Source organism: Trichechus manatus, unplaced genomic scaffold, assembly GCF_000243295.1.
Source record: "Trichechus manatus latirostris isolate Lorelei unplaced genomic scaffold, TriManLat1.0 scaffold00207, whole genome shotgun sequence".
Classification (NCBI taxonomy): Eukaryota; Metazoa; Chordata; class Mammalia; order Sirenia; family Trichechidae; genus Trichechus; species Trichechus manatus.
The window spans coordinates 1,981,545-1,996,936 of NW_004444143.1; the positions used below are offsets into that span (position 1 = coordinate 1,981,545).

Consider the following 15,392-nt stretch of genomic DNA (forward strand, 5'->3'; position numbering starts at 1 on the left):
GAACCTGGGCAGAGTGATGGGGCCGTGGTGGGGGAACCTGGGCAGAGTGATGGGGCTGTGGTGGGAGAACCTGGGCAGAGTGATGGGGCCGTGATGGGGGAACCTGGGCAGAGTGATGGGGCCGTGATGGGGGAACCTGGGCAGAGTGATGGGTCCATGATGAGGGGACCTGGGCAGAGTGATGGGGCCGTGGTGGCGGACATGAGCAGAGTGATGGGGCTGTGATGAGGGGACCTGGGCAGAGTGATGGGGCTGTAGGGGAGGGCATGGTGTCCCCAGTAACACCCATAGGAGCTGTATCATGTAGCTCACACCCGTGTTCCTGTCTTCCTGCCTAAAGCCCCTAGACAGTCTCCCCTTTACCTTTTCTCCCCAGCCCTTCTCCTTCCCCATCCCCTCTGTAATAAGGAATAGAACTGCTCACAGGCGCTGAGCTTCACCAAAGGCCAGGCCCTGGGCAGGCTGTTTTCACGGACAGCATCCTTCACTCCATCCTCCCTGGCCCCAGGGGCTGTGGACTCAGGAGGCCCATTTTACAGACAGAGAAACTGCAGCTTGGAGGGTCACAGTCCTTGCCCAAGAATCTATGGTAGGATGTAGCACTGTGGACCCCAAAGCCCACAGACGTAGCCATGGGGTTCCCCGCTCCCTCTCCTTCCCCACATGCTAGGGGAAGATGCTAGAGGGTGAAAGTGGGGCAGCTGGAACAAGGCAGTGTGCCTCTGCAGCCCAGCGAAGGCTCTGTGGACTCCGGCTTCACTGCTTCCACCTGGTTGTCTGTCCTTGTTTATTCCAGTTGTGACTTCTAGGCCTCTCTTTCCCTCACTCTTGGACATTTTTCTCTCTCTCTCTGTTTCTCCTTTCTTCCTCCTCTTTTAAGTATAAAAATCATATCTGCTCTGTAAGGAAAACAGCGTGAACCCCTCCTCAGTCTATATTGGGACACCTACTCCAAGTCATGGAGACCTGGTGGCACAGTGGTTAAGGGCTTAGGCTGCTAACCAAAAGGCCAGCAGTTCGAATCCACCAGCCGCTCCTTGGAAAGCCTACGGGGTAGTTCTACTCTGTCCTGTAGGGTCGCCATGAGTCAGAAATGACTTGACAGCAACGGGTTTGGTTTTAGTTTGACTCCATGTCACTGGGAGACAAGGACTTCCCGAGTGCTGGCCACAGGGAACCTGAGATATAAAGAGAGCTTCCTTGTGAGGTTTCCGTCTTGGGCTCTGGGTTCAGCCAGGCCTGGGTTCCCATCTCAGCTCTGCCCTTTCCAGCTGTGTGGTGTTGGACTTCTCTCTGGGCCTGAGTTTCCTCATCTGTAGAATGGGGGTCTTGCTGGCCCTGACCCTCTGGGGTCACTGCGATGTTTAAGAGGGCCGATGCATGTAAAGTGCTTACAACCATGTCTGACAAATAGTTACACACTCTATATCTCTATATATACTGAAACCAAAACCAAACCCATTGCCGGTAAGTTGATTTCAATTCATAGCGACCCTATAGGATAGGGTAGAACTGCCCCATAGGGTTTGCAAGGAACAGCTGGTGGATTCAAACTGCCAACCTTTTGGTTAGCAGCCGAGCTCTTAACCACTGCGCCACAAGGGCTCCACGCTCTATTTAGGTGGTAGCTGTTGCGCTTATGATTATTGGCCTGGTTATGATGTCAGCTAATGTCTGCAGAGCATCCCCTCGGTCCCTTAGCCGTGCCGGGCATGTTAGGTACCTGATCCCTTTATTCATTTAACACATATTCACTGAGCATTCATGTGCCAGGCGCTGTTCTAGGCATCTGGGATACATCCAAGACCAAAACTGACCAAGATTCCTGTCCTCATAGAGGAATAAACCGAATACATGGATAGACATACACAGTGTTTTCAATGGTGATAAGGGCAGGGAGGGGTATAGGAAGTAGAGGATATTAAAATAATAAATGGGAGAAGGGTCAGGGAACGCTTGTCCAAGAAGTTTCCATTTCAGCAAGGACTTGAAGGAGGGGAGGGAGGCATGTGGACTGAGAGAGAGCATTCTAGGACAAAGGAACAGCTAGGGCAAAGGCCCTGAGGCAGGAGTGCCGCCACAATGTGTAGGGGCCGGTGTGGCTGGGGCAGCGAGTGAGGGGAGAGTGGAGATGTGGTCAGTTGAGGGGCAGAGGAGGCACACCATTTAGGGAATGTCCTCACTAATTCCTCCAAATAACCCATGAAATAGAAACAATCGTTACAGTCCCACTTTTCAGGGGAGGAAATAAAGGTTCAGAGATCTAGAAGCATTTGTCCAGGTGACCCAGCTGGAGAGGGCTGGAGCTCGGAGAGCGGCCTGCCACCTGCCATTTTTAATGGGAGGGGTATGCTGTATTTGCTGTCCCCCAGGGAGGAGATGGCACTCTCTCCACTTTCCTCGGGTGCCAGCCCCCTCATCCTCCCGAGGCCCTGCCCCTGACCTTGTCCTCCTTGCAGGCCGGTCATCTGGGAAGCCGACAACGTCCCCTTGACCTGGCGCGACCAGCTCTCCAGCCAGGACTTTAGCGCCAGCATGGACTCCTCCACCGGCGGGAGCCAGCTGCAGATCTTCCGCCCGGCCATTTACACGTGCTTCGTGCAGCAGGAGCTTGTGGCTCGATTCAACCCCACGTCGGAACCAGAGGTGCTGCTGTCTCACGGGAGAGAGGAAGCTGGAGGGCGGCAGGAGACAGGGAAGGCCGACTCCGTCCTCAAGGGGCTGAAGCTCATGCTGCTCGTGGGCACAGTCCTGGCCCTGGCTGGGGCACTGTTCAAGGTCCTGCGCCCTTTCCAGGGCAAAAAGTGCAATCAGGTGCTGCTGGTGAAATAAAGTGAGGCCTCAGTGCCTGAGAGGATTCAGCTTCTTGTTCCTTCATTACCTCCATTGCCCCTCCTGCAGCGGCTGTTCCGTGCCCTTCCCACACGAGGCTCTGAGATGCTGTGTGAACCAAGACAGACCTGTGGCAGCAGCTCCTTAGCTCTTCCCGATGCCAGGCCCTGCTGCTGGCTCGTCCGTCATCGCCGTTCCACAGACCAGGAAGCCAAGGCAAGGCCACTTACCTAGTAATTGCAGGGGGCTCCAGTTCAAACCCAGATGGCCTGGCTCAAGCCCTGTGTTCTTCAGAGGGAGGGAGGGAGGGTGAGGCTATTCTCAGGGTAAGCCTCCCATGGGGTAACCTGTAGCCACCTCACCCATCCCGCCCCCTCCAGGACAAGGACTGAGATGGGGGTGGGTAACTCCCAGACCTCTCCGGTCTGCACTGGGCCCCTGCCTTTCCCACCCCACCCTCTTTGTCCTGCCCCCCTCAAATTGTGCCCAGAGCATCTGGGCCTCGCCACATCTCCCCAAGTGAGAAGGTGCAGTGGAGTGGTGGCCCAGGGAAGCCAGGACACACGTCAGTCCCCCCATCCACAGCTTCTGCAATGGAGAGAGCCTCCTTGGGGTCCAAGAAGGGGAGCCAGGCCCCTTCACCAGGACAAGGCGCCAAGCCTGGCCCAGCCAGCCAACCCACAGGAATCACCAGGCTGGCTGTTCCCAGAAATTATATACTCTGCCTAGTATAGTGAGAGAGTGAGAAATAAAATATTAATGCCTTTTAACATTCATTGCCCTAATATTCCTCAGTGAAGCAATGACTGTGGGGTAGATCTGGAACTCTCCCCAGAACAGAACTTCTGCCCCACCGCCAGAGGGAGGAGCTCACCCCTCACACCCCAGACATTGTTGCCAAAACTCTTGGCACTTCATGCAGTACCCAGAGGCTCAGCGATGCCTGCAGAACGAGGGGATCCTTATTGAGAATTAAAGGGGGTTCATGGGAAGCAGAAGGAGATAACAGCAAAAATACTAGCAGACACTTTTGGACACACTGGTGTGGTTAGAACTCAAACCCTTCTCAAGCATTATGTCCTTGGAACCACCCCACGGGGCTAGCATTACAATTACTATTATTATTATTATTAACCTCATTTGGCAGCTGAGAACGTCAAGGCCCAGAGGGCTCAAGCAACCTGCCTGAGGTCACACAGCAAGCTTGGGAATGGGCCAGCGATGGGAGACCCCTGGAGGAGCTCTCTGACTGCTCCCAGGGACCCCCTGGTTTCTTGTACCCATAGCAGCCCCTGTTGTGGGTGTAGTGGCTGGAAGTAGGATGACCTGAGTCAAGCACAGGTGCTGTGCCCAGGCCCATCTGCATAACACTGAAGGCCACGCCAGCCTCATAACCACTCCTGTCGGTGCCCACTGTGGCCAACAGACCCTCAGGTGACCCCCAATGATCTCCCACCTCCTGGTGTCCATGCGGAGCCCTGGTGGCACAGTGGTAAAGAGCTCAGCTGCTCACCAAAAGGCCAGCAGTTGGAATCCACCAGCTGCTCCTTGGAAACCCTATGGAGGAGTTCCACTCTTCTTTCCATCTCTTTTCCTCTGTGGTTCATACTGGAGAGTCTCTATCAATCTATCTTCAAATTCATTGTCTACTCTGTCATTTTGCTATGGAATCTATTCAGTGAGTTTTTTACCTGAGTATTTTTCGGTTCTAAAATTTTCATTTGGTTCTTCTGTTTCCATTTTCCTACCTTCTATTTTAATATTTGCTTGTAGGGAACCCTAACTGAGACTCTGGGGTTGCTAACTCAATGGCCTACAGGGGCCAAGCAGAAAATATAAACAAGGGGCAAGGCCTTGGGGAAGCTGTGGGGCTGTGGAGCGTTTTTATCCTGGGGGTTGGGGGAGCAGGACTGTGGAGATAGCTCATAAAATTCTAGCTGGTTTGCTGATTGCCATGCAGGAACGCAGGCCTGGTCCTCCTGGAAATTTCAAGTGATTCTGGAGATCGAGATGTTTTTGTAAAACTCTCCAATTTACGAATGTTGGCTCAAAAAAGTTTTCAAACACAATGCAAGCCAAATAAAACAGGTCTGCTGGCTAAATTCAGCCCACAGGTTTATTTTGTGAGCTCTTAGCTTCAGCCTTTATTACAGTCAAGTGTATATTTCCTTTTTCAATTATTCATTCAACAAGTATTAAGATGGAGCAGCCAGGATCAGCTTCTCTGAAGAGGTGACTTTTTAGCTGACCCCTTAAGGCCAAAAAAAAAAAAAAAAAGCTGGACAAGTAGAAATCTGGATGAAGAGTGTATTAGTTTTCTGTTGCTGCTATGACAAATTACTACAAACTAAATGGCTTAAAACAACACAAATTTATTCTCCTACAGCTCTGGAGGTCAGAAATCTGAAATGGGTCTTAGTTGGCTAAAATAAAAGTGTTGGCAGGACTGTTTCTTCGGAAGGCTCTAGGGGAATATCCATTTCCTTGTCTTTTCCAGCTGCTAGAGACCACCTGCGAGGAGCCCTGGTGGTGCGTGGTAAAGCGCTTGGCTGCTAACCAAAAGGTCGGCGATTTGAACCCACCAGCCATTCTGTGGGAGAAAGATGTGGCAGTCTGCTTCTGGAATATTACAGCTTTGGAAACCCTATGGGGCAGTTCCACTCTGTCCTGTAGGGTTACTATGAGTCAAAATCAACTCCATGGCAATGGGTTTTGTTTTGGTTTTGATTTTAGAGGCCACCTGCATTCCTTGGCTTATAGCCCCTTCCTGCATCTTCAAAGTCAACAGTGTAGCATCTTCAAGACTCTCTTTCTGACTCTCTTTTCTATGCTTCCATCGTCACTTTTTCTCCTCTGACTCAGACCCTCCTGCCTCCTTCTTATAAGGACCCTTCTGATTAGATTGGAGGAAGATTCATTAACAACCTGTGATATGTTGATACAACCTTGCTTGCTGAAAGTGAAGAGGACCTGAAGCACTTACGGATGAAGATCAAAGACTGTAATCGCCTTCAGTACGGATTACACCTCAACATAAAGAAAACAAAAATCCTCACAACTGGACCAATAAGCAATATCATGATAAATGGAGAAAAGATTGAAGTTGTCAAAGATTTCGTTTTACTTGGGTCCACAATCAACACCCATGGAAGCAGCAGTCAAGAAATCAAATGACGATTGCATTGGGCAAATCTGCTGCAAAAAACCTCTTTAAAGTGTTAGAAAGCAAAGATGTCACTTTATGGATTAAAGTGCGCCTGACCCAAGCCATGGTGTTTTCAATCGCCTCGTATGCATGTGAAAGCTGGACAATGAATAAGGAAGACCGAAGAAGTATTGAGGCCTATGATACTGGCAAAGAATATTGAATATACCATGGACTGCCAGAAGAATGAACAAATCTGTCTTTGAAAAAGTACAGCCAGAGTGCTCCTTGGAAGCAAGGATGGCAAGACTTCGTCTCACATACTTTGGACATGTTATCAGGAGGGATCAGTCCCTGGAGAAGGATATCATGCTTGGTAGAGGGTCAGTGAAAAAGAGGAAGACCCTCAATGAGATGGATTGACACAGGGGCTGCAACAAAGGGCTCAAGTATAGCAATAATTGTGATGGCGCAGGACCGGGTAGTGTTTCGTTCTGTTGTACATAGGGTCACTCTGAGTCAGAACTGACTTTACGGCACCTCACAACACTCAAATAATCAGGATGATCTCCCCACCTCAAGATCTTTAACTTAATCACATCAGCAATGACTCTTTTACCATGTAAGGTAACATATTCACTGGTTCTAGGGATTAGGAGTAGACATCTTTGGAGGGCCATTATTCAGTCTACGATTAAGTAGGTCCAGGCAGAAGCAACATACATAAGAGCCCTAAAGTGATCATGTGCTTGGTGGGTGGAGCTAACTAGGGTAGAAGGCAGTCATGGTGGGAGAGGTCATCAAGGATGTAGCCTGGGGGCAGAACATGTAGGTCCCTGTAGGCCAAGGTGAGAACTTTGGACTTTATTTGGTGTGAAATGGGAGCCCATGGGAGGATTTTGAGCAGTGGCAAGACATGATGTGATGTTCATTTAAAATGGTGATTCTGAGAAGGCGGAATCCCTTACAGGTAAGGGTGAGATGACTCCTAGGTTGGGGGAAGGAGTAGCAGGCATTTTCCAGGGCCGACTGGACAATGAGAAGCTTGCAGCTCCGAGCAAGAGAAGTGGTAAGGCCAGTCCTTGCCACTCCCTTCCTCTCTCAGCACAAAGTAGATAATGGATACAAGTCTCATATTTCATTTCTAACCATCCTATTTTGCCTTTCTATATTGTAATTTTTAACTTTGCAGGTCTACTTAAAAAACGAGAAGAGAGAACATGGAATCAGGTTTGGATATTAGGGCCAGGCTTTGAAGTGTCATTTATGTTGTCCACAGTCCATTGGCCAGAACTCAGCTACATGGCTCCTGTCTTAGTTATGCAGTGCTGCTATAATGGAAATACCACAAGTGGATGGCTTTAACAAACAGAAGTTTATTCTCTCACAGTTTAGGAGACTAGAAGTTCGAATTCAGGGTGCCAGCTACAGGCGAAGGCTTTCTCTCTCTGTCAGCTCTGGGAGAAGGTCTTTGTCATCAATCTTCTCCTAGTCTAGGAGCTTTTCAGTGCAAGGACCCCGAGTCCAAAGGGCATGCTTTACTCTTGGCTCCTCTTTCTTGGTGGTAGGAGGTCCCTCTCCTCTTGCTCAATTCTCTCTTTTATATTGCAAAAGAGATTGACTTAAGATACAACCTAATCCTGTAGATTGAGTCCTGCCTCATTAACATAACTGCCTCTAATCCTGCCTCATTAACATCAAAGAGGTTAGAATGTACAGCACATAGGATAATGGAGGACAACCACACAATACTGGGAACCATAGCCTAGCCAATCTGACACACCTTTTTGGGGGACACAATTCAATGCATAACAGCTCCCACCTAACTGCAAAGGAGGCTGGGAAGTGTGTGCCTAGGAAGAGGAGATAAATCGTTGGGCACCTAGTCAATTATTGCCACGGTACAGACTTCAAAGATTGTGACCATGTCCTCTGATGGTCATTTTAACCCCTAAAAAAACTCTGTAATTCTGATTCCTTGTCTTAATGATTTTTTACCTTGGAGCAATACTTAAATCAACATCTTTGAATTTCTAAAACTTATATATACTGCTTGTTTCTTTGTTCAGACATAAGAGGATCATTGGCACCTACCGCTTTTCTCACATGTAGGTAAAAATAAAGCTTTGAATCTGCCAGAGCCCTGTTTAAATAAAGAATGTCAACCCTTTAACAAAAGCTCCAGGTGCAGGCTGCTGGTCTTCACATGAGCTTCCAGTCACATTCTTCCTGAATTCTCAAGCAAATCAGAGACAAATTTACATTTGCTTAAATCCCCGTGGTGGCCATTCATGCTCCTAGAATCAATTAAACTTCTCCTCCTTACCTGCAAGGTCTGCACTGCTGGGCCCCTGCGCACTTCTCTTCTTTCCTTACACCACACTTACTCCCTCCCTCCTCCGAGCTCCAGCTACACTGGTTGCCTTTCAGCCCCTCCAACTCATCACCCTCCTCACCACGCTATGCCCTTCACCTGGAAAACCCTTCCTTTCTCCCCCTCTTAGTTGTTCAGGCCTCACCTCAAGCATCATATGGAAGCCCTCCCTGGCCACATACACACTTTCAAGACGGTCATTTCAGAGGCTCGCCAAGCCTCCCTGGCTTGCTGCCTTCCAGGCACAGAGTAAGATGCCACTTCCTGGCCTCCTTGAGGATGGGTGGTACCATGTGACTAGTTCTAGCCAATGAGACCATGTGTCACTTCCAGGCCACAGCACTTAATTGCCCAAGCAAGACCCTCTAGAACTTTCCTTCCCTCTAAGTAGAACCCATGATACTTGAGAAGAGGGCTGTTCTGCCAACCTGGGTTGAGGAGTGAGGAGATGTGGAGCAGAGCATCAGCTGACCCACAATGCACATGGCACATAAATAAGAAATAAACTTTTGTTATTATAAGCCACTAAAACTTGGGGGAAGTTTGTTACCACAGCATAACCTAGCCCATCCTGACTGATATACTCTCCTTCCAAAAACACTTGTCACTTTTGCAATTTTTCACTTGTTTCTGTCACTATTGGATTAATATTTTTCTCCACTCACTGAACTGAGAACTCCGTGAGGTCGGAGATCATTTCTGTTGCTGTTGTTCCCCCATTATATGCCAGCTCCTGACAGGACTGGTACATAGTAAGAGCTCAGCGTATGTCAACTGATTGCAGGAATACGTGAATGAACAACAACTCTAGAAAGTAGGTACTATAATCCCCATTTTACAGGGATGCAATGGAAGCTCCGAATGCTCGCATTGCTTGCTCAATGTCACATGGCAGGTAAGTGGCAGAGACTGGATTCTAACCCGGGTCTGATTGAGTCTGAAGCCTGTTATAACCACTATGCTGCTACCTTCCCTGAACAGAATGGCCATGGAGTACTGAGTATACCTCTTGCCAAGGACCTTTGACTCTGCTTCCAAGTACTGTCTCTGTGTTGGGGATACTAAGGGCTAAGTGTATTGGGAATCTATGGCCCATTAGGCATCTGCTCTGGAATGATCCATAGCTGGGCAGACAGGGTGGGAGTGGTGCTCATCAGCTGTCTCTCTGTTCTTCATTTTCTTTCTTTTTAAGGCAATTGCCATTTAATGAGCTCTCACTCTCTGGCAGGCACTGTGCCAAGAGCTTAAGCATCATTACCTCACTGCATCCTCACTACCATCGCAAACGATTCTTCTTTTTCACAGGAAGAAACTGGCACCCAGAGAGCCGAATTCACTTGCCCATGGATACAAAGGTATCAGTTTGTTATGGCTGTAAGACAAACCATCTCCAAAATTAGAGATTTAAAATAAGCATTTATTGTTGCTTATGAGTCTACAGACTTACTAGGTGATTCTTCTGGTCTCACCTGGGGTTACTCATGGCTCTGCTGATCTTGAATCCTAGCCATGTTGAGGGTCGACTGGCTATAGGCTGGATTAGATGCTGTCAGCAGAAGCAACTGGGCTCTCCTCCATTTAGTCTGTCAATCTCTAGACGGCCTGCCCAGGCTTGTCCAGATGGTGGAAGAGGCCCAAGAAAGTCAATGGAAACTGCAAGGCCTCTTGAGGCCCAGACTCAACATCGCCAAAGACTGGGAATAGGGAGGCCTCAGTTTGCCATGTGACCTGAGGGTCAGGTTCTTGGAAGGCCCCTGGGCGAGGTTGGATTAAACTAGATATATCTGTTGTCTATTGCCTCATAAGAAATCACCCCATAACACAGTGGCTTAAAACAACATCTATTTATCTCTCTATCCTGTTGGTAATATAGGCTGGGCTCAGGGGGTGCTTCTTCTGGTCTTGACTGGGCTCACTCATGCATGTAAGGTCAGCTCTGGGTCAGCAGAATGACTCTGCTTCAGGAGGTTGGTGGTAGTTGGCTGGGGAGCCTCTGGACTCTCACCCTCCACCAGGCTAGCCCAGAGTAGTTCACGAGGTCCAGTAGAGCAAGCAGAAGTTGCAAGGCCCCTTGAAGCTTATGCCTGGAACTAGCATGGCATCACTTCCACCATATTCTGTTGGCCAAAACAAGTCACAAGGTCAGCCCAGATCAAGGAGTGTGGAAACAAACTCCATCTGTTGATGGGAATAATGGTAAAGTCATATCATAAGAGTGTATAGAGAGGGATTATCTTAGGCTGCATTCTCTAGAGGAGCAAAACCAATGAAGCCTACATATATGTGTGTGTTTATGTGTATGTAGGCATGTATGCATATATGCTTGTGTGTGTATATATATATATATATACATATACATATACACCTATGTATGTATATATAAAGAAAGAGATTTATTTCAAGGAAATGGCTCACGCAGGTGTGGAGGCTGGCAAGTCCCAAATTCGTGGGTCAGACATCAGGCTGGAGGCTTGTCTTGACTCACATGGCTGTAGGGGCTGACAAACCTAAAATCGGCAGGTCAGATGGCAGGCTGCTGGCTCACGTCCCAAGAACCGGAGTTCAGAGCATGAAGAGTCAAATGCAAGATCCAGAGAGAGCAAGCTTTGCCAAAACATCCATATATATTGGATGCAGGCCACACCCCCAAGAAAACTCCCTTTTCAACTGATTGGCTGCTCACATCGGCACCAACCATGGAGGATGATTACATAACATCTGCCAAACCACTGAGATCATGGCCTAGCAAGTTAACACATAACCTTAACCGTTACAGGGGAGGATCGCGTCTATTTTGCAGTTATTCTATCACAGGCAGTGTCTTAGGCTGGATTCTCTAGAGAAGCAAAACCAGTGAAGTGAATATATATATATATATATATATATACCTCCATTTTGTGATATGATGTAATCACTTCCATGTGATCTGATCTATCTATACATAAATAATAAATGTGATAAATATATCTATAGATAGATCAGATCACATCATGGAAGTGATTACATCATATCACAAAATGGAGGATAACTGCATCATTGCATAACTATCAAATGACATCGTTTCGTAACTGCCAACCACTGAGAGTTATGGCCCAGTCAAGTTGACACACAGCCTTAACCATCACAGACAGTAAAGAATGCAGCTGGGATTCTAACCCAGGAGGCACACGGTGCCCATATATCCTACTTTTCTCAAGCTGAATCACTTTTGCTCCTTTCTTTTGCTTCCCTCACCTCTTTGCATATCTTCCTTACATGTCATTTGAGCCTCTAGCATCCTTCTGTATTGGTCAGAACATATTTGGCTGCAAGTAATAGAAATTCTAGCAAATCATTTAAGCTAAGAAGGAATTTATTGGCTCTTGCAATAAAAATGTCCCAGGGTAAGTTCTGCTTCAGGTACAGTTACATCCAGGTGCTCATATGATGTCCTCCAAAATTTTCTCCCTCCATCTCTCTGTATCATTTTTTTTTTTTCTGCATTGCCTTGATCCTCAAGCAGTTGCTTCTCAAGGAGATGAGCTATCATTCAGCAGTTCCAGGACTACGTCACAGCCTCTTAGCAAGCTTCATGGAAAGACAGCACACCTCTCATAATCATGACAACAACAATAATTATAATAGCAACAACAATGGAGTGCTTACTGTGCGCCAGGCACTGTTCTAGGTGCTTTGCAGGTGTCAACTTATTCAATCCTCAGAATTTATACCCTGTTGTTGTTGTCAGGCGCCGTCGAGTCGGTTCTGACTCACAGCGACCCCGTGTACAACAGAACCAAACACTGCCCAGTCTTGTGCCATCCTCACAATCGTTATGCTTGAGCCCATTGTTTCAGCCACTCTGTCAGTCCATCTCGTTGAGGCTCTTCCTCTTTTTCACTGACCCTCTACTTTACCAAGCATGATGTCCTTCTCCAGGGACTGATCCCTCCTGTTAACATGTCCAAAGTATGTGAGACCCAATGAGGTATAATCATCATCCGCATTTTATGGATGAGGAAACTGAGGCAGGAGAGCTTAAGATCCGTGTGTAAGGTCACAAAGGTAAAAAGCGTTAGGGCTGGGGGTTGAACCCAAACGAGCTGCGTTCTTGTGCTTCCTCTTAACTGTCGCATAGTTTCGGCAGAAAAACAGCGTGACAGTAGCAATCCTTTATTCCGAGAGGTTACCCTGTGCCTAATGCTGGTCTGAATACTTAACATAGAATAATTCAGTTAATCCTTCCAACAACGCTATACAGTAGCTACTGTTATTATCTCCGTTTCACAGATGGGGACACTTAGGCCCCAAGAGGGTGGCTAAGCCTGAGGTCACACATGGGGCAGCTGGGACTTTGACCCAGGCAGCAGGGTCCAGAATCTGTATCTGCCAACCCAAGGGTGCCAGGTCTGGTCTTTGGCTGATCCCCGAGCCACGGGTGAGGTCGCCCTCTGAAAACATCATGAAGTAACAGCAGAAGGACGTCCCAAGAGCAGTCCAGCGCTCTCGCTACTGTGTGTCCACCTCTCCCTCTTCTCCCTTCCACCTGCTGCCCAGCACAGCCTTCCCGGAACTCTCTGGTGAATGGGCTGACCTAATGCAGACTGGGCCAGAGGGGTGAGTCCAGGCAAACAGGCCGGTGGCTGGGGCCTGAGTCACCAGGCAGGGAGGCTCGCCAGGGCTCAGAGTGGCCCGTGTGAGCCTGTGCCCAGGAGGGCGTGGGGGTGTGGGGAACGACACGGTGCCACAGGGCAGCCGGGGTCCCTTCAGGCCCTGCCTCACTACCTCCACCTGACCGTGACCTTGACACCTGCTAAGAGTCTGCAGAAGGCTTAACAGTCCTCACCCACAACCCTGACAGGAAGCCTGGGCAAGACGCCAATTCATATTTAACACATTTATGAGAAACCAAGACGTGGCTATTTTTAGCCTTTTGATTTGTCTGCCAAGTGAGAACTGGGTAAACATAATGACATCTCATGAGCAGAAATCAGGTAATGCCACCTGTCTCTTCACCAAGACAGCAAGCATGCTTTGCTGCCTGGGCTCGTCAGATTCTCAGGTCAACTCGTGGAAATGAGAACAAATGTCCCTATTTTGCAGGGGGCACCTGAGGCTCAGAGAGGGGAGGCCACTTTCCCACAGTCACACAGTCAGTGAATGGCATGGCTGGGAATGGAATCCAGGCGGACTCTTAACTCACAGCGAACTGCCTCAGCTGCACCGACTGTACTCTGCTGCCAGCTGCTTTAAGGACAGAACTCTTTTTCTACAATTCACAGAAAGCTTTTGAAATGTTCTGTCTGCTTCACGCTTTCTTCTTCTTTCCCCCTCCACTCCTTCCTCCTTGCCTTCTTCCCTCCTCTTTGATATTAAACCTTTTTCTTCTTTCCTTCACTCCTTTCCTCTTTCTTCCCTTCTCTCTTCCTTTGCCTATGTCTTTATCCATTTTTATCAAGGCCATAATAAAAATACTAACAAATAGCTAACTTTAGAGAGGGTGCCCACGTGCAAACTCACCTGGCCTCAATTGATTCTCTAATAAGCACCATATTTTTTCCCATTTTACAGATGTAAGAAAGCAATACACCCACAAAAAAAATAAAATTAAAACTCACACCGAACCTGTTGCCATCAAGTCGATTCCAACTCACGGTGACTCTTGGTGTTAGCATAGACCTGTGCTCCATAGAGTTTTCAATGGCTGATTTTTCAGAAGTTGATCACCAGGTCTTTCTCCTGAGGTACCTCTGGGTGTTCTCGAACCACCAACATTTCCGTGTTAGCTGTTTGCACCACCCAGGGACTCCATGATGAGAGAAAACCCATTGCCGTCGAGTCGATTCCGAGCCATAGTCGTCCTACAGGACAGAGTAGAACTGCCCCATAGAGTTTCCAAGGAGCTCCTGGTGGATTCGAACTGCCAACCTTTCGGCTAGCAGCCGAGCTCTTAATCACTGCGCCACCAGGGCTCAGATATATCCATACCGGATTAAAAAAATAGCCAAGGTGGCTCTTCCAGGCTGAGTGACCTTTGATGGATTTGGGATTTGCATTTTTCCTGCCACCATGCTCTCAGCGTTTTCTCGGAATGGTGTTGTAATATCTGAGGCTGAAATTTCCGTGAGGACCCCAGCAATGGGTTAAGAAAATGTCCCCCTTTGGGGGAACCTGATGTTTGATTTGTTCTCACTCTGCCATGGCATTTTGTGTAGGAGGTTCACAGAGGGTTCCCCATGCAGTGGCCTTTCATGAGGCCGTCTCTCTGTGCCTCAGTTTCCCTAGATGTAAAACGGAGACAGTGCTAGTACCACCTACCGTCTTGTTGGGAGGAGTAAATGAATTGATACATGGGTAGTGCTTAGAACAGTGCCTGGCACAGAGCATGTGCTCCCTGCATGCTTCCTGTTGGTGGTGCTGCTGTTACCCATCCCTCGCTTTGGAGAGCGAAGTCCTCCTCCTGGCTGTGTCCACGTGGACTTTCCTGGCTTCACGCTTCCGAGCTGGAAACTTCCTTGTGAGCAGGCTGTCTGGACGTTCACCGGTTCTGATTTTATTGTCCCTTTTTCCAATCTCGCCTGTGGGGGCCTGGGACGTTCCTATCAATAAGACGCGTGGACATCTGGATCTTGTGAGGGGAGCCCTCCAGCTTCAGAGATTCATGGCTTCCCGCCTCATTTCTGGATTGTCCCACACGTTGATCTTGCCACAGAGCCCTGCAACCACATCCTACCCTCCACCACTTCCTCCCTGAGGCAAGCGCTAGTCACCGCTTCTGCTGTTCGTTCCATGCTCACAGTTTTCACATTTTGTAACAAAATGTTTATATCATTGTTCTCTGATTCATCAGCGTTACACATGTTAGCTGTTCTCTGTCAACTTCCTGTCCTGGAAAGGGAGGCTTCAATTTACACCATGCACCTTCTGATAGATGGACGCCAGGCAACTTCCTTGGACCTCAGTTTCCACATCTGTAAAATGGGAATAACAACAGTACCTACTTCATAAGGTTGTTGTGAGGAGTAAATGAATTAATTCACGTAAAGCAGTTAGAACAGCGGC

The 15,392-nt window shown here is 48.3% G+C and overlaps 1 protein-coding gene across 1 annotated transcript in view; it reads left to right on the forward strand.

Moving 5' to 3' along the window:
- Nucleotides 1-2,832, forward strand: part of LOC101352320 (protein FAM187B-like) — a 4,870-nt gene extending 2,038 nt beyond the window's left edge. The window contains exon 2 of the mRNA XM_004388123.1: nt 2,460-2,832. Within this exon, the coding sequence (XP_004388180.1) occupies nt 2,460-2,832 (373 nt within the window). The remainder of the gene's footprint in view (nt 1-2,459) is intronic.
- Nucleotides 2,833-15,392: the final 12,560 nt, after the last annotated feature.